Genomic DNA, 25,462 nt, shown 5'->3' on the forward strand with positions numbered 1-25,462 from the left:
GGGTACTTTAGATGGGATATGATGCCATTTGTGAGTACAATTATATTGCCCTCTTTCTAGTAAATCTATTACTATTACGCCTTTCTAATAGTCTGATGCCTGCTTTCCTCCTCAATATCCTGGGGATAGCTGAAACCAAGGGTTGAGCAATGGATATACAAACATGATAAATACTGGTACCAGCAGTTGCTGATCGTCTGCACAGACTTTAAAATTACACAGGCTCACTTTGCTCTTGACTTCATCTAAATGCTCTTCAAATGGGTATCTTTGGAGCCAAGTACAGCTGTACAGATACACTCAGTCATAATCCCATGGTAGTTGAGGATTTACTCATAAATTTACAATTGCAGTACAGAGTACTCTATAAACTTTTCTCATAATAAAAATAGTCATCATAGCTACCAAGTACACACATTGTGGTGATAATAGCCGACAGGATCAATGGAACTCGGATTAGGCGGCATTATTGCCTTGATATTTAGACTTTCATTACTCCTGAATTTATTCTGACAACTCTTTGATCAACTCTTCTCTCCCATCAACACTCCCTCATTATGTCTCTCCCTCTGGCTCTTATGGCAGGCTTCCTGCTGGGCCATGCCTCGGCCAGTTCCTCCTCTGCCGTGGCCAGCAGCAGCCATATTTACCTTTCCTCTACCGTTACTTGTTACTCTCAGCTGGGATTGACTTCGGTCGCTTCAATTCCTACAACAAGCATCACCCGCACCATTTCGGATACAAATCCCGTGGTGGTGTATACGACCGCCCAAGATACGGTCACTGTGACTCCTGGCGCTATCACAGTCACACTAACCGACTATGAGACCGATATAGTCATTTCCACTGCCTCAACTGTTACCGACACCTTCTCGACTACCTCAACCGAATACGACACGACAACTGTTGTTGTCACCCCGGCGCCTGTCACAGCCACAGAGACAACCACGGTTGATACGACTATTATCACCACCACTACTGTCCCTACCCCAGCCGGGTTCACGCCCGTTGCTGATACGCTATCGACAACGCTGGCCGTCACAAACGCCAAGAAGAAGCGCTCTCTCACGGAGGAGGAAGAGGAGGACACATGCGGCGCGGTAGGGCCATACGACTACCAGTATGCCACCGCGGTTGAGTGTGTAGCCAAGGTCACTCTCCATACCACTTCCACCTCGACTGTCACTGCCACGCCTGCTACGGCGACAGCTGCCACTCCCACCACCACAACCACAGACACTGCCACAATCACCAGCACCTCGACAGTGGTGCCCGATGTCTCGACGACGCTGAGTTATAGCACCACCTCCACTCTTACAGAGACCAGTACCGCGGACCCCGAGACCAGCACACTGACGGTCACGGCGACCAGCACAACCGTGAGCACCACCTCTTACTATGCCGCCTGTGCGACAAACAACATTGCCGGCCTGCCGTTTAGCTCCGACTTTGGCGCCCTGGCAGGCGAGTATATCAACACCATCGACTACCAGGGCATCACCGGCGAAGAATTCAAGGTGGCCTCTGGCGCGACGGCTTACGACTGCTGTGCCGCCTGTCAGGAGAACTCCATCTGCATCTTTTCCATGTTCGAGGACAACTACTGCTACAGTATCGAGACTAGCGACTGCTCTGCGTCGAATTACGTCTATGTCACCGTCGGTGCCGGTGATTACGGCGTCACCCTGTCGAACGGTCTGTGTGGTGAAATTGTCATGTCCGCTGATTGATAAGAAGTGCTACTGTACTGGACTGTAGGTAGTAGAATATATAGAATAATATCGATATTTCTGTACAACAGAGAGTACTAATAAGTACTGTGGAATGTGCTGTGCCAAATGTAAAGAGCTGTTTCAGTCTATCAACCGAAATAGCCTCCTTTCCGCTCAGATCAGCTATGCCTAGTTAAGTGCTATATAAAATACTGAGCTTCCTCCCTCTTCGTTTCTCCTTCACCCCCTACAGATGCTCTAAGACAGCTGCTGACTTAGCATATCACATGATTTTACCTCTGTTGACTGCATCTTGCATTCTACTCTCTATTACTCTACTCGGCGTTACTCAATATCATGCGCAGAGCATTTTCTCTGTTTAAGAAGAAAAAATGGATGTCTTCCTATCCTCGCGGTCAATCGGCAACCAGCCTCAACCAGTCAGTCCACACGAATTGCAACGCAAACGATGACTGGTTCCGCTATACAAGAGGCCGATTTCTATTCAACGAAGCCCAGGAGATGTCAATACGTCATGTTGAATTCAATATGAACGAGTTGGTAAAGTGTGCTGCTGAGTCAGTCGGCTTGACATCTGCACAGTGTGTCCAGGTGGAGAAGTTCCCTGACGGAATGTTCAATAAGACCTTCCTCTTCACAATGCACAACGGTACGCAAGTCGTTGGTAAAGTACCGAATCCGAACGCGGGGCGATTTCACTACACCACTGCCAGCGAAGTGGCAACAATGGATTTTGTAAGCAGGAGTCTATAACTTGTTGATTGCTCTGCCTTTTATCTCATGCTTCACTGCTAGGCTCGTAATGAGTTACACACCCCAGTACCGAAAGTGTTAGCTTGGAGCTCTAAATTAGAAGACAACCCGGTTGGCGCCGAATACATTATCATGGAAAAGGTCGCCGGCGTCCAGCTCAGTACAGTTTGGCCTGCGATGGGTATCAAGGAAAGATTTGAACTCGTGAAAACAATATCTGGATATCAAAAAGCCTGGATGTCGAAATCTTTCACCCAATACGGAAGTCTGTATTACTCCGACATTGAAGATTCCGATGTATGTGCCCTTGCGAAGAGGGGTAGTTCTATCACTAAACACCGTCGATTTGCTGTTGGCCCGTCAACAGGTCGCGAATTCCTCGATGATGGTAGGATAGGATTGGATTTTGATAGAGGCCCTTGTATGACTTTATAATCTGCCATTTCGAAAACATGTGCTTACATGGTCACTCTAGGGAATAGTGCAGAGCAGTACAGGTCAGCGGTTGGCCTTCGAGAGATTGCGTGTGTGCAGGATATGACCCGATTACCTCGATCTCTGTTATCGCTATATGGGCCTGGCACGTACCGCCCCTCTCGTTCTAAAAAGACAGCGGCTCTTCGAAACTATCTTCGTCTCGTAAAATACCTTCTACCAACGGACCCATCCATCACGTCTGCCTTTCTATGGCACCCTGATCTTCATGCAGAGAACATTTTTGTTCGTCCCGAGAGGCCGGCAGAGGTACTAGGTATCATAGATTGGCAGTCAAGCGAAGTATTACCGCTTTTTGACCATGCACGCCAGCCATACTATCTTGATCACGATGGCCCTCCATCGACAGGCCTTGACCCACCAGCGTTTCCGGAGGATTTCGACAAACTCGATTCCGCCGAGCAAGCGGAAGCCCAGGATCTGTATCTAAAAATGTCGCTCTCAGCCTTGTACCGAAGATTCACTTACAATACCAACACAACCTTATTCAAAGCCATGGAATTCCGGCAAACCGCCAGTTTTGAGATGCCACTTCTCGCTCAAAATCTCCTGATAGACGGGGAGGCATTCTATCAATCTAGATGTCTTGATCTTGAGGAGGAATGGACAGCCCTCCCGGGCGTGCAAGCCGCTGGGAATCCACCGTTTCCTCTACAGTTCTCTGCAGAGGAGGTTGCTTTGATTGACGGGGATGTTTCTGGTGCAGTCAGAGGCATGGAACTAATGCAAAACCTAAGGCAATCCCTAGGCCCGATGTGGCCTGACAAGGGTGTTGTACGACCAGAGCAATATGATGAAGTCAAAAGGCTTCTCAAGCAAGCAAAGGCGGAGCTGCTTGACCAGCTAGCACATTCCGAAGCAGAAAGAGTTGCATGGGAAGAAGCATGGCCATTTGACTAGACCAATGCTTTGGGTTTTATGCAGCAGAAGAAATAAAGATAGAGGTTAAGGAATTAGGAGAGAGGTGAAAACTATTCTTCCTGGCTATCCTGACAAGCAAAACCAATCAGGGAATTCAGCATTCACCTGCTCTACAGATTAGATTAGATTAGATCGCAATAGTATGTAGTATTCCCTGTACTGAGGACTTGCTGCCTCTAGTTCTTAAAACATTGCCATGATTCTATCATACCTAAAGTCCAGAGGCAAAAAGTGGCCTGATCCACAACCCAGTTATCGGCCTGCAGACACTCGCTCGTTTGCTCAAAGTTTGTTGTGCTGCACGCAAAAGTCACGGGTTCGTACGAGGCCCCATCGGCATCGAGTCATCGGCCAACCGTCGTTATAAAAGGCATTCCGCCCCCTTCCCCCTCCTCCGACGACACTCCAACGACACTCCAACGTTACCAAACCACAAACCACTCAACCACGCATCACTGTCCGTTCTTGGTACCTGCAACAATTCAAGTCCTTGTATCATCCGAAAGAAACATTCATAATGGGTATGTCTTTGTCCAGCTGTATGGTGCTTTTCATGCCGTTCTCGTTTTTGGCGGGGTAGTTTAAACTACTCGGCGGGGCAATCTCGATATTGATACGTCGTTCAATGCTTTTCAATATATATATATATATATATATATATATGTTGATTTTCTGGTTCGTTAAACTGACAGAATGATGTCGTGCAGCTCCTGATCACACTTGCTCCTGCGGTGCTTCTTGCCAGTGCCCTGCCGGCGGGTGCAAGTGCCCCGTATGTCTCTCTCTTGCCCACCCAGAATGCTATCATTAGCTGATGACGCCTTCTAGAAATAAATATCTTCTCTCATTGATAAGTCTCCTTGGGGATTATTCTGCCTAGGTGGTGGTCAGTGAATGGCATTGTGACACCGGGAGTCGGGATTATCGTGGATAGTCGTAGCTAGCCATGGAATAAACTCTTGAGATTTCTCATTTATGTTCCTGTAGTCTGATTATCCATTTTCTTCTGAATAAGTAACATCGGTATTAAATCAATAGCAGGTTTCCCTGCTACACGACTCTTATGTTCTCTCTTCACCGTCTTGTATGTGTACCTTGTTGGCCTGACGAGGACCTTGTGCGCAACCCCCCATCCAATTCAAGAGGTTGGCGAGGATAATGTTCCCACTGAGATCCCCTTCCTGAGCCATTATTTAAAGGAATGGTATTCCGGCCTTGTTCATTTCTTTTCTGCAGATTTCTCAGAAACCAAGCTTGGTGGTGTCCGAGTATAAAAACAACCTCACCTCACCTCAACCTCCTCTTACGTGGATACACACCACTCCGCCATCAATTATCTAGAGCCCTTTTACGTAAAGGGAGGACAGAGTCTTATTACTCCATCTCTTCTAGCCGGTCTCTTCCGTCAATGATGGTGCAGAGAGATCAGTGGCCCAACTCACAGCAGACAGACATTGACACCGCCCCCCCCCCCAGAGGAGATGAGGGAGGGTCAAAGTTTAACCTAGAGAAGGGAAAGGCGGCTTTTCACCTAGATCAGGCAATCAGGGCCTTTTCTTTTTTTTTTCCTCCTTGCACTTCGTCTGACTGGTCCTGGTTTTTCATCTTCCCCTCCCTTCCCTCGGCTTGCGCGGTTACCGCAGCTTGGTATTACTTCATCCCGGGACAAATGAAAGGGAAACAAAATACAGTGGAGAAAAGGAGTCACAGGTCCCTGTCTAGCCACGCAAGAGATCCTTGGCCATCCCCTCCAAGTCTCTTGCTAGGAGGAGGACCGAGCATGGTTTCACTGGCTCCCGGTTCGGATCTAACCCTCTCTATCCCTCTCTCTCGGGGAGAGAAACTGGACCTTGCCTAAAGCACAACCGTAGTAGGATGTTATACCGTCCGTCAAGTGCTATTCAACGGAGTTCTTTGAACAACGCGTAGATGGCTTCGGGGTTCTGTTATCCGTTGGATTCGCAGCTGGACTGCCTATTGCGAACTAACACGGGCGTTAGGCATGCATGAATGGATCAAAGGGGAGGATAAACCCAGTATTATGATTGGCCTTTTAGCCCTCTTTAGGCTGAAAATGCGCCTCATACGAGCATGGGATATCCCCGTGGATCCAGCGATGAGGCATTTGAGCCAAGTCAAACGGGGTTTGCTCCTTCCAGTGGCCGAGTGGGCAGACACCAGCGTTTTTTTTTTTTTGCATGATCGAATTCTTACACGCAGAGAGCCTCCTTGGCTCCTGCGTGGAAAGAGGTTGCATCTAGTCCGTAGTATCTTTATGCTGGCGCTTCAGGCGTACCACACTATGCAAGAGGCATCCCTTTTGGGCAAGCTGTTTTCGAGACAGCCCTCGGTTGATATGACGTCTTCCAGTTCAGAAGGAGTCAGCAGAACGTTGTGGAGAGATGCTCTCGTTGTCGTCGTCCCCACTGTGTGTCCGCAGGATGGTGGCGTGGTAGGACGAGGCCGTAGATGGTGATGCTAAAGAGCTTTAGCAAAAGCAAAACCAAGAAGCTTGACGTATTGACATCCAGCTTTTGATCTAGTCTCCACTGCTAGATTGGGCCCGCCATTCGCAGTTCCTGTTAGGCAACTGTAGAAAATTAGCAGTGCAGGAATGCCTTCACGAAGCGTTCCTCTAGTATGAACAGAGTGGGGAACATGAAACGTACATGGCAAGAATAGTGGGAAAAAGGGAAAGAGAGAAAAAAAAGAAATCATGCATGTGACAATCTTCGCGGAGAATCAGTCGACTTGATTTTGCAATGGCGTGTCAAGGACTTCTTCCTGGAGGGGTGGGAAAAGGTATAAAAGCCAGGACACGGCTGCCCTCGATCCTCATTTCTGATCATCAAGCTCAAGAATCTCCAAGCCAATTAAGCAAACCAGCAAACCAAAGCCTTTTTTTTGTTCTCCAACAAATCAACCCACCCTTCCATCCATCAACATGTCTCCCTGCACCTGCAACTGCTGCTCCGGCGAGTGCAAGTCCTGCTCTTGCAAGTCCTGCACTGTATGACTGCTTCCATCTTGGTATCCTTCCACTGGTATAAGACTGTGTGCTGACTATTTCTTATAGCACTAAATCGCTTTCCTCACATGGTCATCTCGCCTCGCCAGTGTGCATTGAATGGGTTCTCGTGCAGCTCTGAACTCTGAACTGCAGCAATTGATTCGATAAGATGAACTCGGTCAACCACTGTCCTGTGTTTCTGGGTCGATCTCCGGTTGGCATCTTTTGGATAGTGTAAGAGAGAATATGAATGCGTTGATACACCAACCTTGAACTCCTTCGTTGTAAGCTCGGTAGCAGCCTAGGTGTTGTACTTAGACATGTAGTCATTGAAGTAGAGAGATCTTACCTAGTTTAGATACAAGAAAACCTAGATCGATGAGCATGCCAAGAACACACTGTAGTGCTATGCTACTAAACCGTAAGAGATTCAATCTATAGATTTCTTGTCTTCAACCGTCTAGATAGATCAATGGTACGAAGCGACCTATAAACCAGCAGCAGGAAAGATGAAAAAGAAATGTCCCAATGTATATAATCGTTCAAAAAGATAAAGCCAACATTTAACAATTACAGCTCATCTTTTTGTCTGGGGGCAACATTGCCCTCGGCTTCGCCGCCAACACAGGCTGCAGGACTGGTGGCAAGCATCGAGTACACACACTTCTCATCTTCCATCACCTTCAAGATCTCGTTCTCCTCCCCACATTCCAGGATAACAGTTGTCGACCGGGCTGGGCCGTTCCAGCAGGATTGGCCGTTGGCGTACTCAAGGGCCAATTTCTCCACTTGAACAAGCTCGCCCGCCTCGTTGAGCTCGTCCGCAGACACGGTACTGATGCGGACGAATTTGCCCATAAGAGCAGTGGAGCCGCCTTTCTTGGGCTTTTGTCGCGTCTTGTCCAGGAAGCAATGCTCATATTCGTACTCCCCAGAGTCCTTGCTGATGCACACATCCTTGAGAGCACGGAAGATAGAAGCAGTGCCATAGTCAGTCTCTAGGTCGGACCTGTGCTCATCAAGGGTTTTCTGGATCTTCTTCAGATCGCCCTGGGCTGCTTTGAGACGATCACGCGCTTCAGCCACGGCTTTTGGCTCAGACGATGCCTCACCCTCGGCCTCTGCTAAGATGCCGTTTTTCTCTAGGAAGGTTTTGGCAGATATGAACTTGTCCTCAAGGAAGGCAACTATGGAAGGAGGAAGGTACGCGGCAAGCTGGTAGACTGCCGAGCATAGCTGTGTTAGTTGAGTTTGTCTAGCTTCACAAAACGAACCAAACTCACTGATATCTGACTCGTGGCCGCCCTCTTCATTCTCCCATTTGTCCCAGTCAATACCAGTGGCCCCACTGTCTGCCTTGGAGATCTCGTCGAGATCTCTGTCAAAGGCGGCATTGCCGTCCTGGTTCTCAGTGTCCTCCCGAGCGGCATATTCTTCCCAGCTACGCACAGCGCGCTTGACGCCCTCGTCGTTGAAGTTGGGGTTATATTCGACCTTAAACTTGGCGAGAATCTCTTCCAGTTCCTTGACTCGCGAGCGAGTCTCATCCCTTTCCTTGCGTACGTCGATGAGTGCGTTGCGTAGCTCCTCGACCCTTTCTTTGGCCAACTGAGCAAGGACATTGACTTTGCCTTTCTTCTTGCTCTTGACAACCTTCCTGCTTTCCTGTTTTTGGATCTCTTCGAGATCCTGTTCGAGCTGGCTGACTTTGAGCTCCTCACCCTTGAGCTCCATCTCCAGTCTCTCAATGTGATCCTCGACCTCCTTCTGTTGGCGACCTGCGTCCACAAGAAGCTCTTTCTTCTTTCTCAAGGCGGCTGTCAAGGATTTCTGGCGTTGCTCGTCCTGCTTCCGCCATGCTTTTCCGATCTCCTTGCATCGATCCTCACACTTTGTACCTCCAACATGAGCCCATTCATCGCTTCCATCGCAGCAGATACTGTAATCACACACGCCATCGTTGACGCGCTGAAATGGAATATATGCAGGCTTGTGGCCTTTGTTCTTGCAGTAGAACCCGGGGAGGGAGGCCTTGAGCTCTATCTCATCGTGGCCGGGTCGCTCAGCAACCGTCAGGGCAGACTGACTGGAAATGTAAGAGCATGCGGATGTTCCAGGCTCATCACTGCCATCGGGGCAGTCGCAAAAGTCGTCGTTCACTGCCGAGAATGGAATCTTGATTGCCGGGTTAGAGATACAACTGAAAGTGGTCGTGTCCTTATAGAACTTGGCAACTATATTGAGTATTAGTAAAATCGGTACAATTAATGGATTTCGAAAAAAGAATAGAACAGATCCGTGAAAGCTGGAGTTTCAAGATGATTTCCTGCGGCCGGAACTGCTGTCAGAAGGAAGGGTATCGCGGTACTCACATTCAGGGCCAACACCCCGGGGTCGAGCCGCGCCATCATTGCTCGCAGCTAGCACAGTAGAGCCGGCTGCTAAGCTCAGAAGTAAGAGCTGACTATGAGGGAGTATCATGGTAAGGGCATTGAGCTCTCAAGAGCAAACCTGACCAGTCGGGAGGGCGGAGAGAGGCTTTCTGGACAGCTGTTGATAGAGCATCCGGATCTAATCTACCAATTTATGGAGCTGCGCTCCACCGGGGGGGGGGCGTCTTAGTCAGCCCATCTTCGTCACGATAACTATCGGTGGCAACCCGCAAGATCCTTTCTGCTCGTGAAACAGTCTGCCTGTGTTGTATATTTTTCAAGATGGGTAACGATGGTGGCAGGTGAGTCTAGAGATTTACCCAAGTACTTGTCTTACATCCGTCTAAGCCGTGCTATAGTATTCCCACTCGCAGAGAGCTGGTCAAGGAAGCCGCGCGGGCTCCCAGTACGGCGCAAGTGAAGGAAGCGCAACGAGAGCTACAGGAGCACTTCTGGACGACGTGTCCGTTATCACATAAGCCCCTGAATCGGCCAGTTGTATCGGATTGCATCGGAAACCTCTATAACAAGGACGCCATCCTGCAGTTTCTCCTCCCCGGCGAGGATGTCGAGGGAATCAGCTCCAAGGCGGACTGCGAGGCCGTCCTCTGCGGGCGGGTTAAGGGCTTAAGAGACGTCGTCGAGGTGAAGTTTGAGGTCGACAGCGAGCATGTGGGCCAGGCGGCAGATACCAACGGTCGACGGGAAGGCTGGATCTGCCCGATCACCGCGAAACAGCTGGGAGCCAACGTCAAGTCCGTTTATCTCGTCCCTTGTGGCCATGCGTTCTCGGAAGAGGCGATCCGACAGCTGAAGGGTGACAAATGCTTACAGGTATGTTCTCTACAGCCCATCCTTCTTGTTGTCAAACCTCCTCCTTCCTCATCCTCCTCAAAAAGTCTGTAGCTAATATTACAGTGCAATGAGCCATATACCGAAGACAACGTGATTGCCATCCTCCCGACCAAAGAAACAGACAAGCAGAAACTGCTCGACCGGGCCCAGAAACTCGCCGAACAAAACCTGACACACTCCCTGAAAAAGGCCCCCGGATCGAAGAAACGCAAGAAGCAGACGAACGGAGAGTCGACTACCGCGACGACGGAGACCTTAAAGGACACCAAAACGACAGGTTCGGGAGGCCGGAGCGGCACCTCAACACCTGCGCCGGGGCCGCCATCGAATGGAATAAAGAACGCCGCGACGGCAATGCTCACCGCGCGGGTCCTTGAGGAGGAAAACGAGAAGAAGAAACGGCGCAAGATGGTCGGCGCGAACGAGAACCTGGACAGTCTCTTCACCAAGAAGTCGGGGGATAAGGCCAAAGCAGACTTTATGACAAGGGGGTTTACCATCCCTGCGAATGCGAGGAGATAATCCTATACTTTTTATGTTTACTATTGTATGATATTTCATGTGTGGCGTTGGATAGACAGGAGGGTCAATTGATATCCAATTTTATACCTATTGTACAGAAAAATATATCTTAAGACATGCTAAGAACAATAAAAAAGAACAGCACCAGATATACACATTTGGGTCGGGAGTTACTCCATCAACCCTCTGGCACGGAGCTCAGCATCGATAATCTTCTTACGCCCCAGCTCTTCATCGCGGTGCGCTGCCCGGCGTCTAGTCAGGAAGACCTTGACATTCGACAGGTCCTGGAGTTCCGCGCTGGCGGCGAGCTGGTGCGCGAGTTTCTTGGGTTTGGGGTTATTGACGCTGTGGACGTATTCGAGCGCCTGTTGCACGGTGGTGATGCTGTGGATGGTTGGGTCCGGGAAGAAATGGCCCGATAGCTGGGCGAATCGCTTGAGGAACTGCTCAATTAGTAGATGATTCTGGATGAAACAGAGAGTAAGAAAAAAGAAAAGAAAAAAGAACGTACAGCAAACTTTGTGGCTAGGTCGTCCAAAGAGAGAGCAAGGAAGCCCTCATCCTGGACATTATCGTACCCAAAGAAGGGAATCGGCTTGGAGGAGGTGGCCGACGCGCTCTCCTCTTCCACATCATCGAATTCCATCTCGGCCTCGTCAACCTCCGCGGCCTCAGCAGCCGTTGCCTCTGGGATGTCTTCCTCGGCGACGCCTCCGATCTGTTCAAAGACAAACGAGAGGGCCTTCTCTGTCTCCTCGTTCGGGAAGACCAATGCCCCCTCCCATGCCCCCTCAGCCCCGGGCTGGATCTTGCACTCCCAGATGAGCTTGAAAATCGACTCGTCGTGTTCCAGGACGTCGCATACGGCCGTCAAGGGCTTTCCTAGCGAGCGCAGCAGCGCCAGCTCGACGGCCGCCTGGTGGGCAGCGAGAGCCACGAGCCCCTCCTTGACGAGTCTCTTCTTTGCCACAAACCTATTCATTTTGATGAGTGCTCTTAAAATTCCGGGGAGGGGATATGGTTCCAAGAAAGAAAAAAGAAAAAGAAGAAAAAAACTCACGGGCTGTACGCATCCGCCTGCGAAGGAGGCAGATCAGACCAGCGTCCCAAGTGACCAATTGTGGGGAGACCCTCCCATGTCATCGCAGGGACATATCCAGACGAAGAAGCAGCAGCAGCCAGGGGGTCTTCTCCCGTCACCGTCTCTAGCTCCTGTTGCCCGGTACTCTCCGCCAAATTATTCTCGTTGGTAGAACCACCCAGCGCGCGGGAAATCGCGCCATCTCCGCCGTACGGATCCTTCAACCCAGGAGGGTTATCCGTGCCCCAGATCTTGCGGCGGACTTTCTCGGTCAGGGGCGTCGTCGCGCTGCTGCTGCTGCTACTGTCGGAGGAGGCATGGCGGCGGCCGAACGGCTGGGCGAGAGTCACCACCGACCGGGCGGGACGGCTGACTTGCTGTCTGCAGGTCGAGCAGAGGTAGAGCAATCGCGACACCTGGCGGCTAGAGGCCTCCGGGGTCAACAGTCGCACTGAGGGGCGCATGGTTGCGGTGTTGGTGTGCTGTTCGGAGACAACCAAAAAGTTCTCGACAAGCATGGATAATTGGTTATAAAAGGTCACGTGGTCTTGGCAGCACATATCACACTGTAGTCCATATCTCTCTCTTCTTTATTCTCTATTTTACAATAATACTAGGAGTTATTGATTAAACTATTTGTACTGTAGACTGATGGAATGCTGTCTATACTATATATACATTAAAAAAAGCGCTAAGCTCTACTCGCGAACAAACATGCCCGCCATGCCCATCCCAGTGCCAATGCACATGCTCACCACGCCGACTTCCTGACCCGTCCGCGCGAGTTCCGGCAACAGGGTAGCAAGCTGCCTGGCGCCCGTCGCTCCGAGCGGGTGTCCGAGGGCGATCGCGCCACCCTTGGGGTTGACCTTGGCCTCGTCGATGCCCAGCTTGCGCACCGAGTAGAGCGCCTGCGAGGCAAAGGCCTCGTTGATCTCCCAGATGCCCACGTCGGCAATATCCAGGCCCACCTGCTCGAGCAGCTTGGGGATGGCAACCGCGGGTCCCACGCCCATCTCGTCGGGGGCGCACCCGGCCACCGCGGTGGCCACCCAGCGACCCTGGATGGAGGAGGTGAGACCCAGTTCGGTGGCGGTCGAACGACGCATCAGCAGCGTGGCGGCCGCGCCATCGCTGACCTGCGAGCTGTTCCCGGCCGTGCTGGCGCCCGTGGGCGAGAAGGCGGGCTTGAGGGTGGCCATCTTCTCGACGGAGATGTTGGCGCGAATCCCGTCGTCGCGGGTGACGGTGATCTCCTTGGGCGGGGCGTCGGGGTTCTCGGCGTCATACGAAAGAGTGGTGACGGGGACGATTTCGGCGTCGAACAGACCCGCCGTCTGAGCAGCGGTGGCCTTGTGGTGCGATGCGGCGGCAAACGCGTCCTGGTCCGCACGGGAGATGCCGTACCGACTCGCCACGTTCTCCGAGGTGATACCCATGGGCATGATGCAGTCCCGGGCGTCCTGCGAGGGACTCTCCTTCAGCTCCGGCCACAGAACGGTGGGAATCGCGCGAGAGCCGTAGTTGCGAGTCATGGACTCCATACCACCGCCGACACCGACGGAGATGGCGCCCGCCCGGATCGCATTCGCCACGCCCGTGATGGCCGCCAGACCCGACGAGCACTGTCGGTTGATCGTGTGGAAGGGCACGCTGTGAGGGAATCCGGCATGGATCTGAGCCATCCGCCCGGCCTTGGCGCCGCCCAGCTCCTGTAGCACGGAACCGATGGCCACCTCGTCGATCAGCGCAGGGTCGAGGTTCGGGTTCGCCGCCAGCGTTGCCCGCAGGACGTGAGCCAGCAGTTCCTCGGGGTACGCATCCTTGAAGCCGCCTTTTTTCGCGCGTGTCACGGGCGTTCGTAGCGAGGAGAGAATCACAATATCCGACGGCGACTTTTGCAGGACCTGGCGGAGGCCCCGGGGGATAGGCGAAGACATCTTGAACTCTTTTTTTTATTTATGAAGAAATAGAGAGCAAGATTAGATTCAGAAATGATCAAAGAGCAGACCCCATCGTCTTTATTAAATTGATCAATTCTAAGCTTCCAGTGGAGATCGGCTAAGGGCTCTCCCGAAGACAAATGTCGGGGAAGGCCAGACGCTGTGCCGACGTGGAGAAACGCTAAGCCGACCAGCGGATTTGGGGGCAAGGGAGACAATGATGGATTTCTCGAGTCGGTAAGCTGTGATACTCGATGTTTGAGCAATGGTACCACTTCCTGAGATCTCTAGTTCTTGAAGCATAGTATATCTCGTTGTATCGTCGTCGAGGACAGCATCGGAAGCGGGTGCTGATGGCTCTCTCTGCCTCGGATCTGGTATCGGAAGGCATCGGGCATCGGCACTGCGACACGGGAGCAGCAAGAAGTTAAGCTTTGGTTTCTATGGTTTCCTAGAGTACAATAATAATTTAGAGAGCAGCTCTCTCTTTTCGTGAAGAAATGAAAAAAAAAAGAAAAGAAAAGAAAAGAAAAAAGAAAAAAAAAACACCTCAACGGAAAAAAAGAAGCGTCTCTGAGCAATGGGGATTTCACATGAAGAGGGAGTCATAGGTAATCATAAGGAATCATAAAAGTCGATTTTAACGCCGGCATCCATCGCAAGCAACCCAAATGAGGTAAAAATGAAGGTGAACCAGACGACGAGGAGTCTATGAACGGATGATATGGCTGTAGTGACCCGGGATCTTGCGTCTACATTTCTCGCAGTCGGCACGATACCCCATCGAGATCGAGATTCTACCCTTTTTGACCGGCGGTGCCTGGGGCGGTTTGGTGGTATTCGGTTCTAGGTCTTGCGTAGCTTCCATCATCATGACTGGCTCGTCTTGCTCTTCCAAAAGTCCGTCGAACGATTTCATCGGAGGTGATGCAGGACAGGTTTGACCACGCAAGAACTGGGTTTCCTGAAGACAGTCTCCGGAACCTTCGTCTTCGCTAATGGGACTGGGGAGACGTCTGCGACGCCACCAGGCCGTCTCTTTCCCATGCTCCACGTTTGAGCTTGTCACCGTGGGGCTGTCGTCATCCATCATCACATCGGACGGCGCGTTCAAAGTCCCCTCGTTGAAGTGGCCGTAGATCGGAGTGGCAACGTGTCCGCCGCTGAGATTGAGAGACTGGTCGATCAGGTGGTGGGGAATCGGCGACGGCTGAACGACCCCATGATCCCGTACCCCGGGGGGCCACGGAGACAGGTTGTCACCACTGGCCAGAGGTAAAGATGTAGGTCTTCCACTATCCAGGTCCATAGGCGTATCTAACACCAGTACGGGGGGTCTCGACGCCTGCTGAGGCTGTCTTGAGCTCCATAGAGCACCGGTCGAGCCGTCATCCTCCTCGTCCTCGGACGAATCTTCTGGTGTGAGAGTGGCTGAAAAGAGCCGTGCGAGGGTGTGATCGTCTGCAGCCGAAGACGTCTGTAAAGGCAGCGGTCTAGGTTTCTACAAAACACAGTCAGAGCCAAGACCTTCTCAAAGCTGTTAATCAATATAGCGTATCAGACTCACCTTCCTCTCACGCACTGAGAAGACATCAACACCGAATGCGTCGTCCTCCCTCTGGCGCTTCGCTGAGACGCTGAACATGGTAAATTCTCGTGATCGGTTCTAATATTCAACGGCCACGAGTAAAAAGTATTGCTATAATGCACAAGAATAAAGAAGAATAAAAAAAATGAATGTGTTGGACGGATCGCTGGAATTAACAGTCCTTCACCCCGTTAGGGAGCACTGAGCTCAGTAGTACTCTAGCGGTCCAGTGCATACCCCCGTCAGGGATAGATTAATCGTCAGGCACGCAGAGGAAAGATCGAGGGGTGCGTCAATCAGAATCCCTTGCCTTGCAGCTTGGCGGTCAACCTGCAGCTCCCACGAAGCGTTTCAAATGGAAGGTGAAGCTCGCAGGGTCGCTCACTGTCTGTCTGCACGTCAGTGACGGGAGGAAGCCCGGTGGAGTCTGCGAGGGATTTCGCTGCGGCAACCGCCCAGGCCCACTAAGATTTATTGGTCTGGACCTCTTAACGGGCGCCAAAATCACCAATGTGTAGCTTGGAAGGCTCGGATTGATAAATAATGGAGTGTCTGACTCCAGATGGACTTAAATTAATGCTGGAGAGCAGGACTGGAACCTGCATTAGGCTGTTCAGGTTAGGAGTGAATGGAATTTGTACTCTAGGTATGGAGACTATCAATTATGGGGAAGGGAGAGAGACGCTTTAAATAGAGATTCTAGAGTTCTAACTTATATCTAATCAGTCAAAGGGATTGTCTTGAATGGTGTTTATTCCATATTCCAAGCGAGTCTACCACCTAGGCAATATTCTTGTGCTTTTTGCTGTTCTATTATCCACGGCAGCCACTGAGGCGTAGATGTGGCTTGAGAAGATTAGTCATATGCTAGGTCATACAGAGCACAAAGGTAAATGAGAGCTTATTAGTTATATTGCAGTTTACTGCAATGTTCTATGGTGGTATCAAAGTGAAGACTAAATAGATAGTTACCACTAGTGTTGGTTAATAGATATAAACATCTTCCTAAACAGAGCATTTTATGACTGTATGTAGTACTTATTGATATTTGTGGTACAGCGTCGCCATCTGCATGTGCCCATATACTAGTAGCCATATCAACTCTTCTTCAGGTTCGTTATTATTGACAGAACCCGAGTATTTCTGCTTCATGGCTAAGCGAACACCGGACCTTCCGTCTTTTGCCCGACCAATCTACTCCGTATCCCGTGCTCCGAAGGGAACTCCACACTCAGTTTATCGTTATCGACAGAGTGGGCTGCAAAATAGTCATGGGGATCAGAGCCCTTCTTATTCGTGGACAACACAGACAGCATAAAAATGGGTGGGATGGAAATGTGGACACTAGACACTGGGCAGGCCAGTCTGGTGAATCAGGGGTTGAATAATGAAAGAGAATAAGGTCCGGTATACACATCCTCTGTCCAACTAGACACAGAAATGACTCACCGAGAGACCATTACGTAGTTCTGCCATTCCTGCCCGCTGGAGCGGCGTTGTCTCGGTCTTGCGGATTTATGAGTCCACCGCTGCTGCTTCCACGACTCTGTCTCTTGTCTCTACCTCGGTGAATTCGAACTTTGGCTGTATCCTGCTTCTTTGCATTTCATCTCCTGTTGTTCTTGTGTTGTCCGTCAAGCCTCTGTGTGCTTCGCAGATAAAGTATTACTACAGGATTCGCTTTATCACCACTTCCCCCCCCACTTTCAAAGGAAAGATAATATCACGATGCCTCTCATCAACACGACAGAGGTCAATGAGGACACTCGCGGTAAGCCGATATGACGAGCACAATCGATATTTATGAGAATATGCTGATGGGTTTTTGAAGTCCTTGGATATGACCCTTTGCTTTCCCCTCAGTTCCTCCAGACCGAGATCCCGGCGGTGAGTCATTAGCGACACCCGAATTGCGAAGTAAAGACAAAGAAAAGAATTGACGGATCTTCTGCATACAGCCCGCCCGTGCTATCGAAACCGTCCGAAATGGTCGTAACCAGGTCATTGAGGTCATCGAGCAGCGCGATGACCGTCTTCTTGTGATGGTCGGGCCTTGCTCGATCCACGACCCCGATACAGCCCTGGAGTATGCTCGCCGGCTCAAGGACTTGTCTGAGAAGCTTTCCTCGGATCTGCTCATCATCATGCGTGCCTACCTCGAGAAGCCCCGTACCACCGTCGGATGGAAGGGCCTGATCAACGACCCGGACATTGACGAGTCCTACAACATCAACAAGGGTCTGCGCATCTCGCGCAAGCTTTACGCTGATCTGACTAGCATGGGCATGCCCATCGCAAGCGAAATGCTGGATACCATCTCCCCCCAGTTCCTTGCCGACTTGATCTCGCTCGGTGCCATCGGCGCGCGCACCACCGAGTCCCAGCTCCACCGTGAGCTGGCCTCCGGCTTGAGTTTCCCTATTGGATACAAGAACGGCACCGACGGCAGCCTGGGCGTCGCAATCGATGCCATTGGCGCCGCCGCTCACCCGCACCGTTTCTTGGGTGTCACCAAGCAGGGTCTGGCAGCTATCACCAAGACCGCGGGCAATGAACATGGCTTCGTTATCCTGCGCGGCGGCACCAAGGGCACGAACTATGACCGTGCTAGCATCAAGGCTTCTCGGGAAGCCCTCCGGGCTAAGAAGCAGCGCGAGGTGCTTATGGTCGATTGCTCGCACGGCAACTCCAGGAAGAACCACCTCAACCAGCCCATCGTGGCCAAAGAGGTCGCCGACCAGCTCCGTGAGGGTGAAACCGCCATTGTCGGTGTCATGATCGAGTCCAACATCTTCGAAGGCAACCAGAAGGTTCCCCCCGAGGGTCCTGCGGCTCTGCTCAAGGGTGTCAGCATCACCGATGCTTGTATTAATTGGGAGATGACCGTCACCGTCTTGGAAGATCTGGCCGATGGCGTCCGCGCAAGACGCGCCATCAATGCTTCCCAGTCGAATGGAAATCATTAGGCGCCTGTTTTTCATCCTTTTTTCCCCCCCTCCTAGACAAGAAAAAAAGTTCTCGTTGATCTTTATCTTTCAGAGCGTTTCCCCTTCTTATCCCTTTCCCTTTTTTTTTGTTTTTTCACCAAGATACCTTTCGTCTTATGGACATACTTTTGAAACTTGTACTCTTCTATCTTGTCTTGATAGTGATTTATGTTCAGGTCTCATCAATGCTTCATGACTGACTTGGATAGCCCAAAAAGTTATATCTTCTAGTAGACATTCCCTTACCACTAATTAGATCTTCAACTTTGAGATATATCAACTAGGTAATGCATGTTTTGGATGAAAACTATTATATACACAATATACACTCTTACAATGAAGCATATGGAACACCCCGGTCAGATAGAATAAAACAGACGCCGCAAACCCCAAGTGATGATCTATTGGAGGGTAAGGATGAGCAGTGATTTTTGGTTTTAGGATTGGCGAGAACCCAAAACACAGCATGCCAGCATAATCAGAGAGATGCCGGGAAGGGGGCAAATCTTTGCTGGTTGTTGGGCGATTGGTGGCCCTCTACCGACCGGTCAACCAGCTCTTCCAGCTCCGCGACGTCTGCTTGACGGCCTGCTCGGCGTTCTCGGCCAGAGCGTCCAGCTGGCCGTGTCCCTGTGCCTGTGCCGTGGCTGGTGCGGATGCGGATGCGGCGGAGGAGTCGGCCAATCTCGCGTCTTGGATGGCCTTGGCGTTGAGTGCGTTCAGCACGGGGGAATTCGTCTGCGCGGCTGCGTCTTGTATCGAGGATGTTGATGCTGTTGCTGATGTGGTTGTTGTCGTCGATGCTGTGGATTCCTCTGATTTCAACCCACCAAACAGATACGTCTTCATCTGGTTCCAGGGCCGCTTGGCCTTTTCCTCCTCTTTCTTCTGCTGGTACAGCTGGCCGATTTGCTCGTTCTTGACCATCTCCAACTGCTCGGCTGTTGCCGTCCCGCTGGCGGCAGCCGTCTGCGCCTCGCGCAGTCTCTCCAGTTCGCGGTCCAGCCAGAGAGCCTTCTGGCGGCGGTTGTAGAGTGTCAATGAGATGACGGAATAGACCGTTAGGGCGCCGCAGATGCCTGGGAGAATTAGCAGATATTCGATGGAAACAAAATCAGTGAAGATGTACCAGAAGCAGCAATAAGCGTGTAAACCATCGCCTTGTGAGCCTTATTCGCAATCCGTCTGCCCCGGTCAATCATCGAGTCCACATTGTTCGTTGACTGTGCCAGCCGCGCCGCCCGTGCCTGCGCCCGGAGCCGTTCCACCTTCTCCCGTGGTGTTTCCTGGTGGTCCCCTTGACCCTTTTGTCCGGGGGAAGACATGAATGCCGGGAGTTTGTAGGGCGTGGATGGGCTAGAGCCGGCTTTTGAATTGGCGTAGGGCCCTGTGGCCGTGAATCGTGTCGCGTCGGCGGCGGATCGGGACATGATGAAAGGGGAGGAAGAGGAAGAAGAAGAAGAGAAAAAAAAATAAAAGGAGAAGAGAGAGATCTTCCAACGAATTAAAGAAGGGTCAATCAATACATCAATATACGTAAAGTAAGGATGGTGAAGGTCCGATGACTCTCCAAAGTGTAGGGTCGGCAAAAGTAGGTAAATTTTCAAAAACAGGTGGAAGACTTGACTTGGAGGCAATCATCTGGATGGAGCCAAGACTTGTGGGATAGAAGGTCTAGCTCTCTCCACATCAGACCACCCAAACAACAACAACAATAATAATAATTCATTTGTTCTTATCAGCCATAGGAGGGCAGACGTTAGTCTGGCAATTTTTATAAATATATCTGGCGAAATGGCAGATGAGTATAATGCCTCCGACCTTGCCTCCGTCCTGCGTACGCTGTCTGCTCTCGCCCCAAACCGAGTGCCAGCATCGGCCATTCTACAAAGCACAGAACAAAGACACAACCAGCAGCAACATGAAGGGGAAGAGGAAAACAAAAGACCTAGGACTATTGACCCTTCTGGTATCACCACCTGGCCTGCCGCCTTGCGCTATGTAATGTCCACAATGGCACAGAACCAAGGCCTGCAGGGGAAAATCCGCCGGCTGATTCAGAGCCAGCACGATCATGAGAAGCAGTGGTGGGCAGGCCGGGAGGCACTCTTGAAGAAACAGGGAGCGCGAGCCGAGAAGAAGCAGCAGCTGGATGAGGTGTTGTAAGTCGAGCACATAATACACAGGGCATCCAACGGAGAGGAGAGCCTTTTTACCTGCTGACCACATTTTTAGACGTTCTGTTGGCGCTCCAATCGATAACAAAGTCATCACTGTAGGTTCCGATGGGTTTTCTATTTCCATTGAAAACAATTAGAACTAACTGCTACCCTCAAGACACCAGAGGAAGACCGCGCTGAGGTGGCCAGGTACGATGCAAAAGTGTACAAGGCATCTGTGCAGATGGCGGAGGCGTTGCATACGGAGCTCCGGGCTCTCCAGATGCCATTTTTCGCCATTAATCGTCATCTGGTCGTCTCAGAAGCTTCCAAGGATGACGGGAATAAGCTCCTAAACGCAGACACCCAAGGCACGGTAACTCAGGACGAGCTCTCGGCTCTACAGCGTCGAATCCTCGAGTTACTTCAGGATATATGCAAAGAATGACTGGTTTGGTTCAGAAAGTACGGAGCAGAGCTACGTAAGACAGCTGATGGCCTATATTACCAGTCTAATAGCCAGCGATCTGCTTGTACTCTTCCAAGGGAGATACGCCAATAAAATCATCCCTTGATAGGGAGTGGTTTGGCCAATTCAAACATCGCCTTGCTTGCAGAGCAACGACACGTTATGGCGGCGGGACAAGACTCATGCTGACCAGGTTGTCGATGCAACGTGACTGTTTGAATGCATTGCCATGGCTCGAGAGAAAAACAACTGTTGCATTGACTCAAATATAGAACAGCACGCAGACCTCGTGTTCCTGTTCTGTTCTCTCGCGCTTTCTTCTTGCAGCCAGACACAGAGAGGCAGGGAGCAAATCTAATATTTTACAAAAGTCATCACACAGATATAAAATAAGACCATGTGCTTCGCCCGGTTTCTTCTCTGGCCTGTGGAAGTACACCATGAACGACAGGGGGGCCGTGTATGGTTGCAGTCACCATTCAACATATATGACACCGCGGTCCCCCAGGCGGCAAATCGGAGTTCATGACCCGGTGGTGCTGATGAGAGACGCTACTCTCCCCCCAAAGCACGATTTCGTCAGCCAAGATAAACCCTTGGACTCGAAGCTGCTGTAGAAAACAGGGAGGGTTTGACAGGACATGGATCAAGATCTGCACCAGTACCTAGGTAACTAAGACGCTCATCAGTGGTCTTTTGAGGAACGTTTCAGTTCCATGGCTGTTGCTCTGCCCGACAGAATCGGGTATCCACCGAGTTTATAGGGGAAAAAAAATAAGGTGTCTTGTTCTCATTGTCACGTCGGAATGAGGAAAAGGTTCACATCATCAAGATGGGCGCGACCGTTACATTAGAATAAAAATAATCGTCAGGACTGGCTGGCAGTGAGAATGATGATCTGATTTTCGCAGAGCTTTGAATTTCGAGAGAGAGAAAAGAGTACAGAGAAGAGCCTTTATGCTCCTTCTCAGTCAGTACTTGAAGGCGATCAAAGATCTGTGATAACGGCAACTTAGCAAGACCATGACCACGTGGGGAGCTTGGACCGTCAATGATGGAAATCCTGACTAAGCACCGGAAAACCACTCTACCCGATCTGGAGGTCAGTGTAACTGTCCCGGCCCAGTGACGGAGTACCACCGTTGCACCCAAGGGGTGTCACATACCACGGCCAGCCATCAAGCACAATCCAAGCCGCTGACCGAAATTTCCACAGCCCCGAGCAACAATTCTCTGACTGTCTGTTTCAGAACGAAAGAACTCGTGCTATCCTGGATATTGGGGACGGAGTACATGACGAGGAAGCCTCGCTATCGGTTTCTACTATCTACTAGCATTGAACCGTGCAGGCAAGCTTAAGGTTGATCCGCGACCGTCTGGAAGGAACCGGTCTAAGCCTTAGCATACAGTTGTACTGTATTGTCATGTACCTGAAACGTATTTTCACTACTTACCTGTCTGGTACCTAGGTACCGACTAGGTAGTAGGTAGGTACCTGTTAACTAGTTAGTAGGTACCTAGAACTTCCCTGTACCTACTAGGCTACAACCTAGTGGTCACTATGTAGTATGTACTCAGTTACTACCTGAGACCATAAGTTGAGAGTCCTCCGTACTTGGATAGAATCCAACAGCCCCGCAAGCTGCCGCAGATGTAACTCTGCAATGGTGTCAATAGATGGCCCACTAGATGTTCCAGTGGAGATAAAACAAGACAACCTTGACTGTATATAGTCATTCTATGTAGTCAGATGATTGAGAGACCATTAGATACACTATTATTAGTATACAGCACTACTGTAGGTACTCCGTACCTCCTACCTACATAGTATGATGTTACCTAGTAGGTGCCTATCTGTATCTGTAATTACCTGACCATACAGATCGCCATCACCGTCCGCCCAACTCGGACTGCGACCTGGCCATACTTGACCATACTTGACCTTCTCCGCCCTGACATAATTCCATTTTTCCTCCCCCCTCCAGGTGCGGTGACAGTGTCCTGCTACCTTGAGGAATGGACACGCGTTGATCCATGCTTCATCGTCCTCTTTGACCCGCCCCCTTCTTCTCTCTCTCTGTCTCTCGCTCTCTCTCTCTCTCTCTCTCTCTCTCTCTCTCTCTCTTCCCCCCTCTCACCCCTCCGCTGGTGCCATAGCGTGACTTCCACTGTTTACTTTATTCCTACAACTACAAATCAACTCACCACAGTCACCACAGTCAGTCTACTACGACATTGTTGGTGGAGAGGCCATCACCACCGAGTCTCACTCGTCACCCCCTCCGGCTCATTCATCGTGTCCCGCTTGTCATTGCTTTGACGTCTTCTTTGCGTGTCTCCACTGCCGCTTTTGAGCAAGGGATCATCATCACCTGCCAGTTGGGTGTTACCTTGGCTTACTACTTACTACTGTTCCTTTTCCTTCTTTCTTCTCCTTCTTGACTCTCACCTTGGCACTCACTGGCAAGATCGAGTCTTTCCTCTCTCTCTCTCTCTCTCATTCAACACACTCTTAGACGTCGTCTGCAGATGCATTCGCTGCTGATCCAGTGCCTCTCCTAAACTTCTTCGCGCTCAATTCGGACCGTCCTTTGTCTTCTCGGCGTTTGAAATAACTCTCGGCTTAACTGGCGGGCAATTCGAACCCACCCATTCGTTCCTCCCTCGGTCATTTCGATTTCCTCAACCATGACAGCTCCTCTCGTCAAGGTGCTGCAGAAGATGCAGGAGCTCTTCCAGAACATCTTCACTGCGCTCGAGAGCATGGTCCTGTTCCCCGCACTCTTCCGCAAACTGTCCCGCAAACAGCGGAAGGCTTTCCAGGGCGCCTGCTGGCACCAGCGCTCGCTGGACGACTTCACAGACGAACTGGACCGTCTCTTCTCCGCGCCCTTGCGGGTGCGAAACATGCTGGAGATGTCCGATAAGATCCAGGACCAGTTCAAGACGTGTCTACAAGCCAGCCCATACTGCATGTTGCCCTCCTACACCCATGCGCTTCCCTCGGGCCATGAAACGGGCACCTATCTCGCGCTGGATGTCGGCGGGTCTACATTTCGCGTCGCTCTGATCGAGCTGCAGGGGCGCGACAGGGAGATGAAGATCCTACGCGTGTCGTCATCGGTCATCGACAACAACATCAAGCTGCTCGAGGGCACCCTCTTCTTCGACTGGATGGCGGAGAAGATCGAGGAGATGTTGGGCAAGGTGGACGCGACGTACGGTCGGGCCGAGACGCCGCTCTCGATGGGTCTGTCCTGGTCCTTCCCCATCGATCAAACCTCGATCAGTAGCGGTCTCGTGATCCATATGGGCAAGGGCTTCCTCTGCTCCAACGGTACCGTCGGCCAGGAACTAGGCGACCTGATCATCCGGTCGTGCCGAAAACGCCAACTGAACGTCACGGTGGACGCGATTGTCAACGACAGCTCCGCCGCCCTGCTTTCGCGCGCCTACGTTGAGCCCAAGACCCGCATGTCGCTTATCCTCGGCACCGGCACCAACGTCGCGCTGCATTTCCCCGTCCACGGGATCGGGCTGACCAAGTTCGGCACGCGGCCCGTCGGCTGGTTCGATCACGCCAAACACGTCATCGTCAACAGTGAGATGAGCATGTTCGGGGGCGGCGTGCTGCCCATGACCCGCTGGGATGAGACCCTGAACCGCACCCACTTGCGGCCCGACTACCAGCCCCTCGAATACATGATCACCGGCCGTTACCTGGGGGAGATTGTGCGCCTGATCCTGGTGGAAGCCGTGGAGACGGCCAGCCTGTTCGGCGGCCACCTGCCTCACTCTCTACGAGAACCGTACTCCTTGGACACGAGCATCGTCGCCTTCGTCGAGGCCGACACCTCTGCGTCCTTGGCGCCATCCGCCGCCCTGCTGCAAAAGGAGCATACCTTTTCGGCCACCCCGTCGCTCGCCGATCTCCAATTCCTCCGTCGCGTCTGCCAGCTGGTCTCCAAGCGCGCCGCGGGGTACCTCGCCACCGCCATCCACAGCATGTGGTGCCTGCGCAACGAGGTGGAGCTTGGCAGCGACGACAGCGTGACCGCCACGTCCGACGCCGCGTCGATCAAACAGACGCAGCAAGTGACGGTCGTGGAGAGCGAAGAGGTCTCCACCAAGAAGAGCCTGTCGATTGCCTGCGATGGCAGCGTCATCAACAAGTACCCAGGCTTCCGCGACTGCTGTCAGGCATACCTCAACCAACTGAGCCGGGAGACCCTCGCCCTGGAGGGTACCTGCCTTGAAGCGACGACCGACGGCCCGCTGATCGACCTAAAGCCTGCTCCTGAGAGTGCCGTCCTCGGTGCAGCTGTTGCCGTTGCCATTGCCGTCGCCGAGAAGAGTATCTAGAGGGCATTCAACCTCTCTTTTCTATTTCTTTTTCTTTTCTTTTCATGTGAACATCAGGCTTGCATGGAAGGTGTTATTGCATTTATATGCAGGTGTTCTGGCTGAAACTTTGGTAATAATTCTTTTTTTTTTTCCCTCTTCCTCTGGTG

General features: G+C 51.5%; 15 protein-coding genes across 15 annotated transcripts; 9 read left to right on the plus strand and 6 right to left on the minus strand.

The window, feature by feature from the left end:
- The first annotated feature begins 528 nt into the window (after window positions 1-528).
- On the plus strand, window positions 529-1,836 carry ASPZODRAFT_136833 (hypothetical protein). Its single transcript, XM_022724145.1, has one exon. The coding sequence runs from the start codon at window positions 558-560 to the stop codon at window positions 1,728-1,730; it is 1,173 nt and encodes a 390-aa protein (XP_022577473.1). The 5' UTR covers window positions 529-557; the 3' UTR covers window positions 1,731-1,836.
- A 398-nt stretch (window positions 1,837-2,234) lies between these two features.
- Window positions 2,235-3,881, plus strand: ASPZODRAFT_154943 (hypothetical protein; the record flags this gene model as incomplete). The annotated part of the gene is made up of 3 exons (XM_022726153.1): window positions 2,235-2,468; window positions 2,529-2,907; window positions 2,962-3,881. 3 exons carry the CDS (start codon window positions 2,235-2,237, stop codon window positions 3,879-3,881), a joined length of 1,533 nt encoding a protein of 510 aa, XP_022577474.1.
- Window positions 3,882-4,272: 391 nt separating this feature from the next.
- On the plus strand, window positions 4,273-4,822 carry ASPZODRAFT_136840 (hypothetical protein; the record flags this gene model as incomplete). The annotated part of the gene is given in 3 exon segments (XM_022724146.1): window positions 4,273-4,423; window positions 4,610-4,713; window positions 4,731-4,822. Coding segments are annotated over 2 exon segments (255 nt in total), but the record flags the coding sequence as incomplete, so codon positions are not given.
- On the plus strand, window positions 4,659-5,858 carry ASPZODRAFT_1245681 (hypothetical protein). The gene is made up of 2 exons (XM_022721398.1): window positions 4,659-4,674; window positions 4,731-5,858. The coding sequence occupies exon 2, from the start codon at window positions 5,104-5,106 to the stop codon at window positions 5,758-5,760; it is 657 nt and encodes a 218-aa protein (XP_022577476.1). The 5' UTR covers window positions 4,659-4,674; window positions 4,731-5,103; the 3' UTR covers window positions 5,761-5,858.
- A 373-nt stretch (window positions 5,859-6,231) lies between these two features.
- On the minus strand, window positions 6,232-6,807 carry ASPZODRAFT_136843 (hypothetical protein). Its single transcript, XM_022724147.1, has one exon. It carries the CDS (start codon window positions 6,618-6,620, stop codon window positions 6,381-6,383), a length of 240 nt encoding a protein of 79 aa, XP_022577477.1. The 5' UTR covers window positions 6,621-6,807; the 3' UTR covers window positions 6,232-6,380.
- Window positions 6,413-7,376, plus strand: ASPZODRAFT_1246996 (hypothetical protein). The gene is made up of 5 exons (XM_022721400.1): window positions 6,413-6,848; window positions 6,904-6,912; window positions 6,979-7,024; window positions 7,097-7,121; window positions 7,175-7,376. The coding sequence occupies exons 1-5, from the start codon at window positions 6,665-6,667 to the stop codon at window positions 7,268-7,270; spliced, it is 360 nt and encodes a 119-aa protein (XP_022577478.1). The 5' UTR covers window positions 6,413-6,664; the 3' UTR covers window positions 7,271-7,376.
- Window positions 7,092-9,457, minus strand: ASPZODRAFT_136844 (hypothetical protein). The gene is made up of 3 exons (XM_022724148.1): window positions 9,285-9,457; window positions 8,196-9,146; window positions 7,092-8,135 (listed from the first exon to the last, which is right to left on the minus strand). Exons 1-3 carry the CDS (start codon window positions 9,391-9,393, stop codon window positions 7,483-7,485), a joined length of 1,713 nt encoding a protein of 570 aa, XP_022577479.1. The 5' UTR covers window positions 9,394-9,457; the 3' UTR covers window positions 7,092-7,482.
- Window positions 9,458-9,626: 169 nt separating this feature from the next.
- On the plus strand, window positions 9,627-11,101 carry ASPZODRAFT_124602 (hypothetical protein; the record flags this gene model as incomplete). The annotated part of the gene is made up of 3 exons (XM_022721399.1): window positions 9,627-9,646; window positions 9,704-10,178; window positions 10,263-11,101. 3 exons carry the CDS (start codon window positions 9,627-9,629, stop codon window positions 10,719-10,721), a joined length of 954 nt encoding a protein of 317 aa, XP_022577480.1. The 3' UTR covers window positions 10,722-11,101.
- Window positions 10,892-12,269, minus strand: ASPZODRAFT_75413 (hypothetical protein; the record flags this gene model as incomplete). Its single annotated transcript, XM_022730046.1, has 3 exons — window positions 10,892-11,167; window positions 11,236-11,698; window positions 11,785-12,269. 3 exons carry the CDS (start codon window positions 12,267-12,269, stop codon window positions 10,892-10,894), a joined length of 1,224 nt encoding a protein of 407 aa, XP_022577481.1.
- A 234-nt stretch (window positions 12,270-12,503) lies between these two features.
- On the minus strand, window positions 12,504-14,028 carry ASPZODRAFT_28822 (hypothetical protein; the record flags this gene model as incomplete). Its single annotated transcript, XM_022728153.1, has 1 exon — window positions 12,504-14,028. Exon 1 carries the CDS (start codon window positions 13,743-13,745, stop codon window positions 12,504-12,506), a length of 1,242 nt encoding a protein of 413 aa, XP_022577482.1. The 5' UTR covers window positions 13,746-14,028.
- A 166-nt stretch (window positions 14,029-14,194) lies between these two features.
- On the minus strand, window positions 14,195-15,727 carry ASPZODRAFT_136845 (hypothetical protein). The gene is made up of 2 exons (XM_022724149.1): window positions 15,316-15,727; window positions 14,195-15,249 (listed from the first exon to the last, which is right to left on the minus strand). Exons 1-2 carry the CDS (start codon window positions 15,391-15,393, stop codon window positions 14,458-14,460), a joined length of 870 nt encoding a protein of 289 aa, XP_022577483.1. The 5' UTR covers window positions 15,394-15,727; the 3' UTR covers window positions 14,195-14,457.
- A 1,337-nt stretch (window positions 15,728-17,064) lies between these two features.
- On the plus strand, window positions 17,065-18,302 carry ASPZODRAFT_75473 (hypothetical protein; the record flags this gene model as incomplete). Its single annotated transcript, XM_022730048.1, has 3 exons — window positions 17,065-17,107; window positions 17,168-17,223; window positions 17,295-18,302. The coding sequence occupies 3 exons, from the start codon at window positions 17,065-17,067 to the stop codon at window positions 18,300-18,302; spliced, it is 1,107 nt and encodes a 368-aa protein (XP_022577484.1).
- Window positions 18,303-18,860: 558 nt separating this feature from the next.
- On the minus strand, window positions 18,861-19,753 carry ASPZODRAFT_75286 (hypothetical protein; the record flags this gene model as incomplete). Its single annotated transcript, XM_022730035.1, has 2 exons — window positions 18,861-19,402; window positions 19,453-19,753. The coding sequence occupies 2 exons, from the start codon at window positions 19,751-19,753 to the stop codon at window positions 18,861-18,863; spliced, it is 843 nt and encodes a 280-aa protein (XP_022577485.1).
- Window positions 19,754-20,327: 574 nt separating this feature from the next.
- ASPZODRAFT_75369 (hypothetical protein) lies at window positions 20,328-20,930 on the plus strand (the record flags this gene model as incomplete). The annotated part of the gene is made up of 3 exons (XM_022730045.1): window positions 20,328-20,485; window positions 20,559-20,598; window positions 20,661-20,930. The coding sequence occupies 3 exons, from the start codon at window positions 20,328-20,330 to the stop codon at window positions 20,928-20,930; spliced, it is 468 nt and encodes a 155-aa protein (XP_022577486.1).
- A 2,709-nt stretch (window positions 20,931-23,639) lies between these two features.
- ASPZODRAFT_75354 (hypothetical protein) lies at window positions 23,640-25,313 on the plus strand (the record flags this gene model as incomplete). The annotated part of the gene is made up of 1 exon (XM_022730043.1): window positions 23,640-25,313. The coding sequence occupies one exon, from the start codon at window positions 23,640-23,642 to the stop codon at window positions 25,311-25,313; it is 1,674 nt and encodes a 557-aa protein (XP_022577487.1).
- Window positions 25,314-25,462: the final 149 nt, after the last annotated feature.

The sequence above is a fragment of the Penicilliopsis zonata genome (assembly GCF_001890105.1).
Source record: "Penicilliopsis zonata CBS 506.65 unplaced genomic scaffold ASPZOscaffold_22, whole genome shotgun sequence".
Taxonomy (NCBI): Eukaryota; Fungi; Ascomycota; class Eurotiomycetes; order Eurotiales; family Aspergillaceae; genus Penicilliopsis; species Penicilliopsis zonata.

What these genes read in the sequence shown, in the direction of transcription:
- ASPZODRAFT_136833 (XM_022724145.1), top strand. Translation starts at nt 558, where the DNA reads ATGTCTCTCCCTCTGGCTCTTATGGCAGGCTTCCTGCTGGGCCATGCC.
- ASPZODRAFT_1245681 (XM_022721398.1), top strand. Translation starts at nt 5,104, where the DNA reads ATGGTATTCCGGCCTTGTTCATTTCTTTTCTGCAGATTTCTCAGAAAC.
- ASPZODRAFT_136843 (XM_022724147.1), bottom strand. Translation starts at nt 6,620, where the DNA reads ATGATTTCTTTTTTTTCTCTCTTTCCCTTTTTCCCACTATTCTTGCCA.
- ASPZODRAFT_1246996 (XM_022721400.1), top strand. Translation starts at nt 6,665, where the DNA reads ATGGCGTGTCAAGGACTTCTTCCTGGAGGGGTGGGAAAAGGTATAAAA. An exon ending in ATCTCGCCTCGCCAGTGTGC is followed by an intron (nt 7,025 to 7,096) that starts ATTGAATGGGTT and finishes AACTCGGTCAAC; the next exon opens with CACTGTCCTGTGTTTCTGGG. An exon ending in TCCTGTGTTTCTGGGTCGAT is followed by an intron (nt 7,122 to 7,174) that starts CTCCGGTTGGCA and finishes ATGCGTTGATAC; the next exon opens with ACCAACCTTGAACTCCTTCG.
- ASPZODRAFT_136844 (XM_022724148.1), bottom strand. Translation starts at nt 9,393, where the DNA reads ATGATACTCCCTCATAGTCAGCTCTTACTTCTGAGCTTAGCAGCCGGC. An exon ending in CCGGGGTGTTGGCCCTGAAT is followed by an intron (nt 9,147 to 9,284) that starts GTGAGTACCGCG and finishes TACTCAATATAG; the next exon opens with TTGCCAAGTTCTATAAGGAC. An exon ending in CGGCCACGAGTCAGATATCA is followed by an intron (nt 8,136 to 8,195) that starts GTGAGTTTGGTT and finishes TATGCTCGGCAG; the next exon opens with TCTACCAGCTTGCCGCGTAC.
- ASPZODRAFT_136845 (XM_022724149.1), bottom strand. Translation starts at nt 15,393, where the DNA reads ATGTTCAGCGTCTCAGCGAAGCGCCAGAGGGAGGACGACGCATTCGGT. An exon ending in TCTCAGTGCGTGAGAGGAAG is followed by an intron (nt 15,250 to 15,315) that starts GTGAGTCTGATA and finishes TGTGTTTTGTAG; the next exon opens with AAACCTAGACCGCTGCCTTT.